At 36.0% G+C, this 14,757-nt stretch overlaps 2 protein-coding genes across 5 annotated transcripts in view; one reads left to right on the top strand and one right to left on the bottom strand.

Moving 5' to 3' along the window:
• LOC115244558 overlaps positions 1–7,060 on the top strand; it is a 12,758-nt gene extending 5,698 nt beyond the window's left edge. The window contains exons 1-12 of one of the 2 annotated variants that reach the window (XM_029822279.1): positions 1,863–1,881; positions 1,971–2,635; positions 2,712–2,824; positions 2,937–4,959; positions 5,035–5,165; positions 5,250–5,339; positions 5,431–5,541; positions 5,697–5,791; positions 5,884–5,988; positions 6,079–6,270; positions 6,378–6,484; positions 6,574–7,060. In XM_029822279.1, the coding sequence (XP_029678139.1) occupies positions 2,025–2,635; positions 2,712–2,824; positions 2,937–4,959; positions 5,035–5,165; positions 5,250–5,339; positions 5,431–5,541; positions 5,697–5,791; positions 5,884–5,988; positions 6,079–6,270; positions 6,378–6,484; positions 6,574–6,673 (3,678 nt within the window). In that variant the 5' untranslated portion in view covers positions 1,863–1,881; positions 1,971–2,024 and the 3' untranslated portion in view covers positions 6,674–7,060. Of the gene's footprint in view, positions 1–1,054; positions 1,662–1,862; positions 1,882–1,970; positions 2,636–2,711; positions 2,825–2,936; positions 4,960–5,034; positions 5,166–5,249; positions 5,340–5,430; positions 5,542–5,696; positions 5,792–5,883; positions 5,989–6,078; positions 6,271–6,377; positions 6,485–6,573 lie in introns of those variants that run through there. The other variant, XM_029822278.1, reaches the window with a different exon arrangement.
• Positions 7,061–7,268: 208 nt separating this feature from the next.
• The window catches only part of LOC115244557 (transcription elongation factor SPT6), an 11,350-nt gene continuing 3,861 nt past the window's right edge, over positions 7,269–14,757 (bottom strand). For 2 of the 3 annotated variants that reach the window (XM_029822275.1, XM_029822276.1), the window contains 6 exons: positions 13,667–13,919; positions 10,547–13,575; positions 9,765–10,281; positions 9,436–9,676; positions 8,710–9,154; positions 7,269–8,300 (listed from right to left, as the gene is read on the bottom strand). In XM_029822275.1, coding sequence (XP_029678135.1) covers positions 8,093–8,300; positions 8,710–9,154; positions 9,436–9,676; positions 9,765–10,281; positions 10,547–13,575; positions 13,667–13,919 — 4,693 coding nt within the window. In that variant the 3' untranslated portion in view covers positions 7,269–8,092. Of the gene's footprint in view, positions 8,301–8,709; positions 9,155–9,435; positions 9,677–9,764; positions 10,282–10,546; positions 13,576–13,666; positions 13,920–14,067; positions 14,235–14,308; positions 14,709–14,757 lie in introns of those variants that run through there. The other variant, XM_029822277.1, reaches the window with a different exon arrangement.

The raw sequence follows: 14,757 nt of genomic DNA, 5'->3' as shown, positions 1-14,757 counted from the left end.
ATATATTATATATATATATTATATATACACAATATATATATAAGTTATGCATGTTATGCATGAAACAAATTATTGTGGACCGCAATTGGATAGTTGAAAGAAAAGGTTTATTTATCATTATTGTGGTATAGAATACAAACTAAATATATTATATATATATATTATATATACACAATATATATATAAATTTGTATTGTTATGCATGAAACAAATTATTGTGGACCGCAATTGGATAGTTGAAAGAAAAGGTTTATTTATCATTATTGTGGTATAGAAAATGTACATTACAAACTAATTTTATAATTTTCGGTTTTAAATAATGTTAAAAATCTCTGAACACTGTAAATGATGGCACTTGTTGAAACTGACTTTTAGTATTTTAAACTTGATGAAATACATTAGGAAAAGAAGAAACTTGCAATATCAATATATATATATGCTCTATGTGCAGTTTATATATAGTCAATGCAACACGCTTTATGCCTCGGAGATATTATTTGATTGGTAAATATATATCTCACTAATATTCATTAGATCATAAACCATTAAAAGTCGAATGTATTTATACTACATATATATGTAGTATATAAAGTTGATATATATATATATATATTACATAAGTTAATAATTTATATTTTGTATACAGTATTACCAGATTATATTCGTGGAAAATTTCATAATGGTTTTCCTGATGATTGGGAAAATGTTTATCAAATATGGAGAACATATGTTAGCCAAGGATGTCGAGTGACATTTCGTTGGCCTACTCGTATTACTGATAGCGATGATGATTTAAAGAGTGAATTAACAGAATTGACTTGTATACGCACGACAAATAATAAGACTATTCCTATGGAAATTAATGAATCGATTGAATATATTAAGTCCGATAGTCCAAGTGACAAATCTTCAAAAAATGAGAAAAAATATCATAATTGTTCCACTCATAGTTTTCAAAGATATGAGGAAAACACTTCATTTGTAAAACCTTTTACCTCCAACTTTGAAAAAGATATAATTTCAATTGCGCAAACAAGAAACATAATGTCAGTACATAATGAAGATAACGAGCAAAATATTAAATCGAATGTAAATCCAGTGGTTAGTTCCAAAGGAATGAATAAATTAAAAGATATTATCCACGAGGATAAACTACATATAATAATCAACAATTTGGCAGACAGAAATTGTTCTCCAAAATATATCGATAAAATTATTGAGATGTTTGAGTGCTTGGACTACATAGTATCTTACAAAGCGAAATCGGAATGTACTGATGACTCTGCGGTTTTCGTAAATTATGGGATGTCGTCCAAGCCCGAAACGATTCCGCTGCAATCATCACTCTCGTGCAACAATAGTTGTACGAATACTAATAAGTTTGGGAACGGTATAATGGAACAATCGAAAAATTATATGCATCCCACTGACTTGAGATATGGAAATATAAAAGATGATTCTAATTCTGCTCAATTATCGAACCCAATGAATATTAAGCCGGAGCACTATAATAACAACGATTCGGATGAATCAGAGAGCGAGACTTATACGGGTGTACCCAAAATATCGAAGATTGAACGAGTCTTACATGCCAGAAAAGCATCCAGAAAAATATACAATCATAAAGTAAGGAAGAAACGGGAAAATCCACAATATAACACCAAAAGAATCTAGAACGATATCGAACGAATTTTTTTATACTGACTGTATCACGAAAATTTCATAGTGACTGTACACAAAAATTATTCATGAAAATAAAGACTGTAATTCTACAGTACAAATTTTTTCTTTTATCTCATAAATTATTAATTTAATATTTCAAAAGGCTGAAAGTGCTTTATGTATGTGTGCATAATGTTAAATTCATGAGAATCTCGAAATGTATTAGATTTATTAACTTTTGATATAATTAATTTGTCTAGTTCCTATTTAAGTAAGTTTATAAATTACAACTTGAACTTTTATTACAGACTACATTTGAGGATTTTCAAATAGATGAGCGATTCAAGAAACTGGAACGCTCTATGAAACTGGCTGTGCTGAGAAAGGCACACAGTGACAACGGAAAGGTGTTGCCTATTGCGAAAAGCCAGCCCAGCATCTCCAGCACCAATCTGGATAGTTTAGATTCTAGTTGCAGGATTCCATCATTGCAAACTTCTATGGTTCAGAGCGAGGTCTTGGCCTCCAGTAATAATCTAAGAAACTTACTCTTGAGAAAGAAGAATTATAAAACCAACCAAGAAATAATGGCCTCATCTAGTATTAAACAGCACAACATCAAACAGGATAATCATTTGAATGATAGATATGTTATGCCACCTCCAATGAGGAACACAGTTTATTGTACTTCTAAAAAAACACAAGGCAACATCTCTACATTGTCAAATTACGAAACAGCAGCATCAAATTTCCTTAATAGGCCTGTTCAGTCTTCCACAATGAATACTTCATCTTTAAACAGTGCTGCTAGTTATGTATCCACTAATAGAAATACTAACAAAGAATACTTGCATTCTCTTGCTGCACCAATGACACCTACTAATAATCTTCAGAGAATTGACAGAATATTTTCAAAATGGAAAGTTATGCTGAATAACCATTATGAATTAATAATTAAAGGAACATTAGAATGGTAAATATATAATATAAATTTTAGTAATTTAAGCATTAAGATTTTTTTCAATTTAACATGTATTTTTTTTTAATAGTGGAAGAGTTGCACATAGCAAACCGGTCATCAGAAGATACTCTGCAACATGTGTAGAGTCTAAATATAAAAATATATATAGCCTTCAAGGAAATATTGTTGATGAAACAAATGGTAATTGTATAAAGTTTTTTTAAATATATATACATACATATATATGTAGTATATAAAGTTGATATATATATATATATATTACATAAGTTAATAATTTATATTTTGTATACAGTATTACCAGATTATATTCGTGGAAAATTTCATAATGGTTTTCCTGATGATTGGGAAAATGTTTATCAAATATGGAGAACATATGTTAGCCAAGGATGTCGAGTGACATTTCGTTGGCCTACTCGTATTACTGATAGCGATGATGATTTAAAGAGTGAATTAACAGAATTGACTTGTATACGCACGACAAATAATAAGACTATTCCTATGGAAATTAATGAATCGATTGAATATATTAAGTCCGATAGTCCAAGTGACAAATCTTCAAAAAATGAGAAAAAATATCATAATTGTTCCACTCATAGTTTTCAAAGATATGAGGAAAACACTTCATTTGTAAAACCTTTTACCTCCAACTTTGAAAAAGATATAATTTCAATTGCGCAAACAAGAAACATAATGTCAGTACATAATGAAGATAACGAGCAAAATATTAAATCGAATGTAAATCCAGTGGTTAGTTCCAAAGGAATGAATAAATTAAAAGATATTATCCACGAGGATAAACTACATATAATAATCAACAATTTGGCAGACAGAAATTGTTCTCCAAAATATATCGATAAAATTATTGAGATGTTTGAGTGCTTGGACTACATAGTATCTTACAAAGCGAAATCGGAATGTACTGATGACTCTGCGGTTTTCGTAAATTATGGGATGTCGTCCAAGCCCGAAACGATTCCGCTGCAATCATCACTCTCGTGCAACAATAGTTGTACGAATACTAATAAGTTTGGGAACGGTATAATGGAACAATCGAAAAATTATATGCATCCCACTGACTTGAGATATGGAAATATAAAAGATGATTCTAATTCTGCTCAATTATCGAACCCAATGAATATTAAGCCGGAGCACTATAATAACAACGATTCGGATGAATCAGAGAGCGAGACTTATACGGGTGTACCCAAAATATCGAAGATTGAACGAGTCTTACATGCCAGAAAAGCATCCAGAAAAATATACAATCATAAAGTAAGGAAGAAACGGGAAAATCCACAATATAACACCAAAAGAATCGAGAACGAATCTGAATGTGCTCACGCGGCGATTTCAATCGCTAACAATAATAAGAGTTCATTTTCTGAATCTGCTATTAGTATCACAAAAGATGAAGTAAAAACAATAAATATGAGAAAATGTGATGAAATAATAAATAATGCCCAAAGATCACGAGAAGACACTTTTTGTAGTCATCCGCGGAGGAATAATTTCGATGTGTATGGTGCAAACAAACCTGCAATGCAAACTGAACAACCACCCGATGCTTTTGAAGCACAGAGAGTTAACCTGAATGTTCTTGCAAAGGAACAGAAAGTTTCGCACAAAATTCAAGAAAATGCATATTCGCAATTTGTTGCAGATACCAATTACGCTACCAATTCTAACAATGATGTTAAGATTATAAGCATAAATATGCAGAAAAGAGACGGAAATATGATAGCATCACACTCTAATCTGAAACAAGACATTGTGATTAGTAGCGAGAGTGACTTCCCTGAAAAGCCTCTTGTCTTGCGAGAATCACGTAGAGAATTTATCGAACAACCAAAAAGCGAAACCGCGACGAAGAGATCCAAACCTAGCATAATCAGTTCTATACCAGTAAACTTGAAGTTAAAGATAAAAAAAGCAGATTCCAAGCCAGAACAGTTACAAGCTTCGGATGTGAGTATTATAGAAATCGAGGAGGGCAAACAATACACCAATATTCAGCCATTGGAACAAGTTCAAAAGAAGAAATCCGTATCGAAAATGTCAACCGTTACAACAGAAGCAACCATCGCAAATGATTCTTATTCGACAACGGCAGCCAATGATAAAAAGAAAATTTTCCCAACAACGAATAAGGATATAAATCCCACTAATTTGACGAATCCAACAATTGAACAACGTAAAAGAAATAAGCTTGAAATTGAAAATAATCCCAAAGTGCTGTGCGCATGGATGCCGAAAGTAATGTATTATGCGAAATCGAAATTTCAATTAGGCTTGACCTTTGAAGGAAATTTGCTCAAGTGAGTGTTCTTAAATTTAATTAATTTTGTTAATAATTATATGACAATATGAAATTATATTTCTTTTATTTATAGTGAAGCTGGTCATGTTGTGCATAGAAAATTTACGACGGATATTGTGTTGAAACGACTATCGGCTACACTGATCGAAACAGTGAATCACGAATTCTATAAGCTTTTCGGACACTTGAAGGATAATAAGCACGGTAGAGTATCCAAAATTTGGTAACAATAATACGCATACCACAAATATTTATTAACTTTAGTCATTTTTCCTTTGCATTATTTAGTTATTCCTAAGAAACTTGCAAAACAATGTCGTAACGGATGTCCTGCAAATATCGAAAAATTTTGTCTGGCTTGGAAAAGTTTGCAAAACTGTATGTGATGCAATTTCTCAATATATTTTTTAAATTTTTTATGAATATGTTAAGATTACACGTCTTCTCTATGAAAAAATTTGTTCCTTAGGTCAAATACAAACAATGAGTGAGAAACCTCATGATACATCCATGAACTCATTGAATACATCTGTTAGTTTGAGAGGTCGTAGAATCGTACCTCCCTTATCTTATTGGACAGGTAAGAAGGGAAGAGAGGGGGGGAGGGAAAGAATAAATAAATAATAAAAATACAATTTAGAAATAGAATAGATCGATTTTTTTACTAAATAAAAAAATAGATAACTTTTCATTTAAAGGTATTTTATAATGTTATTTTTTTTCTTTTCTAAACAGGTGAACGCATAACTTTAAAAGATAACAATTTAGTTTATGACCCGGGCAATTCACAGGAATCATCATTATATTCACTAATTGATTCTTCAAAATTGGTAAATTGTAATATAATTACAAAAAAAATGTCTCAATGATTTCTTATAACATTTGCTAAAAATGTACATTTTTTATATTATGTGAAATATAGAGTAGTGAAAAAACGAAAAAACAGAAAGTAAATTTCAAGAACACATCAGAAGAGCAAAAACAGTTGTTCAAATCGAATGAGATTCCTGGTACAAATAAAAATCAAGTAAGTTCGATTATATATCATATTTCTCTCTCTCTCTCTCTACTAAATATAAATTATTAACGAAAAATGTATGGTTTACTTTTAATTTAGACGATCATTATTAAAAAAACTCCATCTTCTAACAAGTCCCCTATGACTAAAGCTGCGAATAGCACAAAGAGATCGGAAAAATCGAATAAATCTCGGAAATCCCGGATTAATGGTAAACGACATATAAAACAAAGTTTGACGTTCTCATCGACCGACTCTAGTGAAGAAGAGCAAAACGTATTTCCGTTAAAGGTAATGTTAAAATTGATTTATAAGCAAAAATGGAGTTTTCGTCATATGTTCTTCTTTTTTATTACATATTTTTTGGAGAGATTATGTATGATTTTTTTTTTATACAGCGTATGCGCACTCGACCAAGCACAAAAAGAGAAGCGCCGTCGCAATATACGATGACATTGAGGAAACGGCGTAAGATAGAGGCATCCCCGAATTCGACCAAACCCCAGTGATTTTCATATTTTTATTTAATGCTTTTTTTATTTAGAGATGCAAAATTGCATCACCCGGTTTATATTACTATGTATTTTATTTTAGAAATTCACCAACAAAGAAAACAAGACACAACATGACATATACTTATTATAAGGATATTTTACCGGCAGAAGATTTTCTATCAGAAGTAACATCTATGTAACCTCAATAATTTTTTTCAATATTTTTATGCTACATAATCACGTGTGATATTAAGTGCACAAAAATACGCGCAGAAATTTTATATTCCAAGAGATTTTTCTTCTATATATCTCTCGCTACATATGTATTTTTTTTCTATATATTTTTTTATATGTTATTTATATCTTGTAAATTGAAAACAGAAAAATTGCAAAATATAATAAAATAGAATATACAAAAACCTTAAAATCGTCCTTGCGATTTTTGTGCGTTTACGACAGTATACAAAACAGAAAGTCATTATTTATTAATAAAAAAATATGATAATATTGAAGAAATATTCTTGCGCAAAACTTGCTGCGATTATTTTTGTAATTTAAAAGGAGGAAATAAAGAAGGATTATAAATATATATATATATATATACTTATAGATATAAAAACACGGACTTTTTTTTTATATTGCTTTTGTGTTTAATGTTACCATTTAACAAATATATAAATTGTATGTACGAAATACCCTCTGCGCTCTAAGCACACAAACTTCTATATATAATATATTATATATATATATATATATATATATATATATATATATATATATATATATATATATATATATATACACATATATACATACTATATATTCTGTATATTATATAAAAGTCTCTGCAGCTTTAAGAGTCTAATCATATAAGAAATATAATTTATTGGTGCATATTCAAATAAAAATTACACAAAAATAAAATAGTCACTTGTTTCTATTTTACACGAATAACCATGTAATATATAGACTTTCATATATTTTACACAAGGAAATATGTATTCGTAACAACCAGACACTTAATATTAAATGGATAGGCTATTTAGCGGTTTCAAGCAAATATGTGATATTTTTTTTAATTTTCTTGATATATGATATATAAAAAAAAAAAAAGATTATTTGAATATATATAATGCACTCGTATTTAAGAGATGCAGCTCTATCGCTGCTGACATGATAAGTAATTCGATTCTCTTAATCAATTAGTTTCTCCTACATGTGTGTATCAACGGCATCAATAATGTATTTTTTAGTATGCTCGGTTTCGAAGCGTTTTCCAATACTATTTTATAAGTATAAGATGCCCTTAGAAAATTATTACAACATTAATTCATAATTGCATAATTTCGTATTCAATATCTGTTCTATTGTGTAACTGATGAAGAATTTACTATGCTTATATCATATGCATATCGGCATTGATTAAGTTTAATGCGAGCAATCAATGTCCTGTCATCTAACGATAAAATAGATGCCAAAATCGTCAATGCATTTGCCGTTTAATGCACAATGTAAATATATATTATATTTACATCATGGTTTAATATTAATTATGTGTGTGTGATATGACATAACTAATAAATATAATCAACTATATGCACAAGATGACGACGACCCCGTTAGCTTTCATCATATAGGGGAGTACCGTCTCCGCTGAGGGACATACTTCGTGGACTAGAATTTGTATGTGGGGTACCTCGCGGGGATTTATATGAAGGAGTTCGCGTAGATGAAGGTCTGCTCCTTCCGGAGGGTGTTGTTCTGCCAACCGATTCCTCGTAGCTACGTGGGGTCTTCCTGGATTCCTCGTATCTGGGTGTTGATCCACTAAAAGTACATTTAATCATTAATGAGTTAGTTGAATAAGGAGCTTATCAATCCAGCAAAACTCTTTACACATATCCACAGGGTTTCTACTCAAATCTTGTAAAAAAATTCCCTAAAAATTCTCTGATCTTCCTGGTATTTTGAATTCAAAATTCCAGATAAAAAGAAAATTTTAAAGATTTTCTGTGCAATTTTCTAAAATAAAATTTTTTAATGTATGCTTTTTCTAATCCTTTTTTCATGTTTTTTCAAAGAGTATGCACTCTGACATCTCAAGTAGGAAATCAATTGAATATACAAGTTTGTATTGCACGTTTTATTTAATATTATGCAGTAGGTAGATAGTTTCCAGCATCTTCCACAAGTTTCGCCAGATAACAAAACAAAGAAAATAACGTTATGTACTCACGAGACTCGAGGATTACTTTTTAGACGTGCCCACGCTTCGGCCGCTTTCTTCCAGTCTGTTGGATCACCGGAGGGAGTGGATAAGGGTGGCGTAGGTCTGTGCGATTGAGCGGATCTGTGATGACCGGGTGTCATCGAAGGTGGTGGCGGATGCACGAAGGGTCCCTGATGATGGCTTGGCGTTTGTTGGCCGTATCTGGGAGTAGGCTGGCCATGATGCGGTGTGTGATGAGGCGTTTGGTATGGGGTCATGAATGGGGTTTGGCCGGACGGCGTGTATGGTGTATTCGGATACGTGTGCACTCCGCCGTAACCGGCGGCGCCGGCCGTCCCCGGGGTATGTGGCGGATAATGATGCGGTGTCTGATTCGCCACTTGCGACAGCGAATGCAGCATGTGATGTGGAAGATTCTGCGCGACTCGTTGGATTGCTTCTTGATTCATTCCTGTATCGATCAAAATGGCAATGTACAGAACCATTCATAGATAATCTCAATCATCTCGTTGGATAAAGTTCTCGGCAAAATAGCTAATAATGCAGAATAAGATGACAGATGTTTTGTTTCGTAGTATAGTTTGCATAATTTGTTTGTCTGTGTAATGTTAATATATTCACTGTAGTATGTGTGTGTGTGTAGAGAGAGAATGGAATGTAAAATATATTTCAAAATATATAATCTAACATTTTATTTTAAAGTTACAATTTATGGTAATAATATAGACTTACCGCTAACTGCTCCCGGTGTAGCAGTGTAAGGTGTTCTAGAAGTCATCGCACCGCGTGGTGTACTGGGAGTGGATTGCCCAGGGACCGGATCTCTGAAATGTTCCTTGAACCAGCGCAACAAGTCGCTCACCCTACCAAACATCTGTCCGCGAAATTTGAAGCCCTCGGACGTCACTGTGACGTATTCATGGCGACAACGAGTGCGTGGCAAATACGAGAGCAGAAACTTTCCAGGATAGGTCTGTTAAAAGAGAAGAAAAAAAACATTTATATTAGATTTTTTTTTTTAACATTACGCAATGTTAAAAATTCGTTATGCGTTTATTTACCCTAGCTGCCGATACTATGTAGGGAATCCCACCAGGGTTCTCCTTCTTTTGTTCCTTCAATACCTCCTCCGCTTTGTCTTTGATTCCCTCCACGGTTGGCTTATAATACTTAAAATCTAGCAATTCGGAAGCATAAGCAGCCATAGGATTAACGTGTCGAGCAATAATCTCATCCAAATCCTCGAACTCCTCATTACCAATCCAAAGACTTTGTCCCAATGAAAAAGCGTTTTCTTTGCCCTCCTCGCGAACGTCAATGTGTTGCAGGATATCATCGGTAACCTTCCAAGTGACTGTCAAGTGATCAGCACCCTTACTACTCGGTCTCACTATCGCTTCGCCTTGTTTCATCGTCTGCATCAGTTTCACGGTCTCGGCGAAACTAATGTTATGGAAAGACGGATGGACAATCACGCGTTTCACGTAAATTTGTCGTTGCTTCGCTTTCTTCGCATCTTCCTCCACCTTCATGTCCTTCTGCTCAGTCTCAGTATCGTAAAATGGATCCCGTTGCGGTCTGCAAATGTAATTACGATTTCATATAATCACTGATTTATTACATTGGTGATATTACATGATTTATTACATTGAGATTAGAAATGTACTAAAAAAAAAATGGCTACATTATAAAAGTTATGTTAAAGAAGTATTTTAGATTGGCATATTGTTTTACAATGCATGTGGATTTCCTATTTTAATATAATAATTTTAAAAACAGTAGAGAGAGATTTATATAAAAACTATCTGACTATATACTATATTTACTTGCATAATCTGCTTACCTCCATTCATGGTTTTTGTCAGATAGGTCGCTACTTTTGCTGGTGCACTCGACGCTGAATCGATCCACTTCGATTTTAATAATACGGCAATGGATGATTTGCCCCATACCGACTCTTTCGCAGGGATTTGCGACGTGTCGATCGGATAAGTTTTTGATATGGATATAGCCAGATATACCATTGTCCAGCCGCAGTCTCACGCCGACGGCCTTACCTGGACAGGCTCCGGCATCAAAGTGATTCCATACCTCTGACAATTCGGGAAAATCGTTTTTTAAGCAGAACGGACACTGCCACAGGCAAGTTTCTTCGTTTCGCACTGGATTTGCCTGATCGAGTTGATCACCCTGCGGTTTCCGGTGACTGATACCGACCACTGTGGCCAGCACTAGCTTACCGACGTAGAAAGTCTCAGGTGTCTCCTTCGTCAGAACGTCGAATAGCTTCTCCGCGCTTGGCGATTGATACGATACACGGAGATCCTTATAGCGGCTATTCAATTCGGCCCTGATATCGTACAGAGTGACACACTTGTTGCCGAAACCCTGCCGCTCAAGCTCCTCCGCGAAAGCGTCGAGATCCAAGTCCTTCAGACGCTCCGGTGATTCAAGTATCTCTTCAAGAGCACCGGCGGGATTAGCGTCTTCATCGTCATATTCTAATGCGTCAACTGCCATTTTTCTAGCCCACTCATAAGTCTCGGGATGCACGCGCGAGCCATCAAGCACTTCTACGTACGCCTCGGTACTGTCGCCCAGGCTGTTGGTGTCAATCTTGATGAAGCCGGCACAATTGATAAACACTTTCGGTCCCATATGACACGCCGTAACTAATTGCGTCCTGTTCTCCAGCCGCTGATTCGTCTGCTTCAGCATTTTAATTAACGCTTGACCCTTTCGCGGGCCAAGACCGCAAACAAATTGAACGAGATTGCCGCAGTACGCTTGTTGAACTGCCTTGTTCACATCTACGCCGACCTCGTTCACGCGGTTGACGAACTCCAGATACAAATTTTCCAGTAACTCTTCTTTAGGTAGCTGATCCTGCAGACTATGATACCTGAGGCAGAGAATTTCCTCGTCCGCAGTACATAATTGCGAAAATTCTACTAGCGGATCCTGCATTCTTCTCGCCAGCGAAATAGCCTGGCGCAACAGTTCCGGATAATCCCGGAATTCCGAGATACCCTTGTTACTATTGGAATAGATCTTCGCAAGCTCATTGTCACAGATTTCTACCTGGATACTGGGAAATTGCTCCTCCCCCGTCAGATTGGTGATGCAATCCTTGATGTCGTCAGCGATCATGTTCGCTTCCCGGGACTCACCGGCTATCACTATAACGTGCGGCTTCTTCGTGGCTATGAAATTCTTCAAGGCTAGCAGGTCGGCCTCCTTCATAACCTTTTCATCCTCGCGATAACTGTTCTTGCGTTTCATCAGATGCGCCAGACGCAGGTAATCTGTACACTCGCCATCAGCTGCGACCAAACAGGTGAAGGCTGCCTGAGAATAGTCGGGCACGTAGGCCAAGCCCATAACGCGAAGACCTTTACTAGTATCCCATTCTTCGTCCTCTTCCTCGGGAAACTCGCAGCTGTATGGTGCGACCTTGATCCAATTGTACATCTTGCGACAACATGCACGCATCACGCATTCCTTTGCTTCGGCAATCAAGTTTGTGCGTAATTCCTTCTTCAGATTCGGTATGACCATGCGGTTAAGCGCGAGCTCGACGCTACCGACGCGCAGTGCGTTCCAGTCCTGCACGAGTTTACTGAACTCATCTCGGCAGTAAAGTTGTTTCATCTCGTCTACGTAATTGCCGCTGGTATTGCCTTCGATTGAGTCACTGAGAGTAATCGTGATGAGTTTGTCCTCCTCGGCAATCACTAAATTCAAAAACTGAACGCCCACTAGATCACGTACAGGTTTGTCCTTCAAATACTTCATAGTGTAAATGGGATGGTTCTCATCGATTTCTTTGATGCCCTTTTTTGTCGGTTTCACGGAGATCTTGGCGCGTTCCATGTACATCTCGCGCACGCATTTGCGCACGAGTGGCTCACGTGCAAGCTGGATCGCTACCATCAGCTGAGCAGCCTTTAATATTTCTTCTGCGATCTTGAATCGCGAACTACAATACTCGTTTGCGATCGTTGTCGGTTCGGTTGGTTCCTGATCCACCTCGTGACGCTGATAATTGTCCCGTAGATTCTCGGCGTAGTGCTCAGGCGTTAGGCCAAATTTTTTCGCCAGACTGTCCAGGCCGGCTTTCCGGCAGATAGAATATGGACCGCTTCTCACTGCTTGCTTCAGTGTGTCATCGATTTCTTCTTCCTCCTGCGCCTCGTCTTCCTCCGGGGGATCCTCCCCGTTCTCCTCCGCCTCGGCGATCTGTTGTTTGCGTCGCTGGATCCTTTCTTCGCGCCGCGCCTTTTTCTCCTTCTGCCGCACGGCTTCCTGCATCGCCGGAATCTCGTGAGAATAGTATAACATGAAGTGATGATAGACATCGTTAAGCTCCTCACTTGTCTGTACATTTTTCAGCCGCTCAATGTCATCATCTTTAATCAATCGCACGTTGTCCGGCAGCGGCGCGTCCGGATTTTTCATAATTTCATCCAGCTGATAGTTGCGCATTTTTTCAAACAACTTAAGCAGATTCTCTTTCCGCTGGCGCAGTTGACACCATTTTGCATCAAACTTGTACACCTTCCACAGGTCATTGATGTTTAGCTCGGGTAGCACATACTCCTTCCTGTAGAAGGATATAAAAGGAACTTCGAAGTGTTGATTGCGCATGAAGTCTAAGGCCTTCTTGATCTTGCCGATGGTCTGCGGTCCCTTTCGCGCCCGTTCCTTAGCCTCGGCGTTCAAATGAGCATCTTGAATCGAGATTGTGGGTTTGCAAAACGCTTGCTTGTAGATCCACTCTGCCTCGAGATCGAGTTCATCGGAGCCCTCTGGGACCGATGTGACCGGTACAGATCGCAGTTGCATTCTCTCTGGTATATCCGTATTACGTATCTGCAATGTGAAGCCAGATCTCATGAGTAATGATTTTAATAATCAGAAAATAATCTTGTTGTTAAGTATTATCACGATCATTACGTCGTACCTCGTTATCCATGTCGGTAAAGTGACCGCGTTTCAATTCGCTGGGCTCATAAATCTCAAAGATACTCTTTCTCGTCGTCTTTTTCTTCAGCTGCTTTTTAGGTCGTCGCGGCCGTTCGGCGTCGACATCTTCATCTAAATATTCATCTTCCTCCTCTTCCTCTTCCTCCTCCTCGTAATCCTCCTCGCCATACTTACCAAATTCGTCATAATCGAAATCAACACCGAAAATATCTTGCGCTTCTTGCAACGCTCTAAAAAAAAAAAAAAAATATTCCTTTCTTTTCTAGATCTAAGTACATTTTGGTTGCCAAGATGGTAAATTTATATTATGTCGATCGATAGTTATGTCGATAGATAGGTATATTAATATAAAAAGATGTTTTTAGTATCATAACGTACGCGTCGGAAAATATTGGCTTCTTCTTTTTTCTCTTCTCCGCAATAGGTCTGCCATCGTCGTCAACAATAAAGTCATCCGCGTCAGTGTATTCTCCTTCGTCACTGCCTTCTTCAAATGTTTCTGCCTCCTGCGGTCTGTGACTTCGTTCGCTTCGTCTTTCATCCTCCTAAAGATAATATAAAAAGATATTACACCTTTGCACACATAAATAAATGCAGACATTGTGCAAACATTACATACCGTGATAATGTCCCTTTCCTAACACAAGTATGCATGTGTTTAATAAATGCAAACGTGATATGTAAACATTTATGTGAACATGCATGTTTGTAATTATAAATGTATTTACGTTCATAAGAGTGTAGAAAATAGTAGTATTTTGTAGAAAATTAAATAGCTGCTTTAATGAAATATCAAACACTATTTCAAAGGACTATCAAACCGATACACATAAGAAAAGCCACAAGCAAGTGCAGATTGCATAATTGAATACTGCAATCAATGTATCATATCAATTTTTATATATTTTAACTCTTTGTTTAATTCGACATCACATCTTATTGCTGGATCCTATGTTAAGTCTAGTTCGATATAGGAATATATGACTACTTATAAACATTCTAACAATCTTGAAAAAATTTCTCGTAGTATTATTATTACTGCATTTATTTTTGTGGAGACTGTTTTCC

The sequence above is a fragment of the Formica exsecta genome, unplaced genomic scaffold, assembly GCF_003651465.1.
Source record: "Formica exsecta isolate Colony F162 unplaced genomic scaffold, ASM365146v1 scaffold82, whole genome shotgun sequence".
Classification (NCBI taxonomy): domain Eukaryota; kingdom Metazoa; phylum Arthropoda; class Insecta; order Hymenoptera; family Formicidae; genus Formica; species Formica exsecta.
Note: the sequence above shows the minus strand (reverse complement) of the source record. Positions and strands in the feature narration are given on the sequence as shown.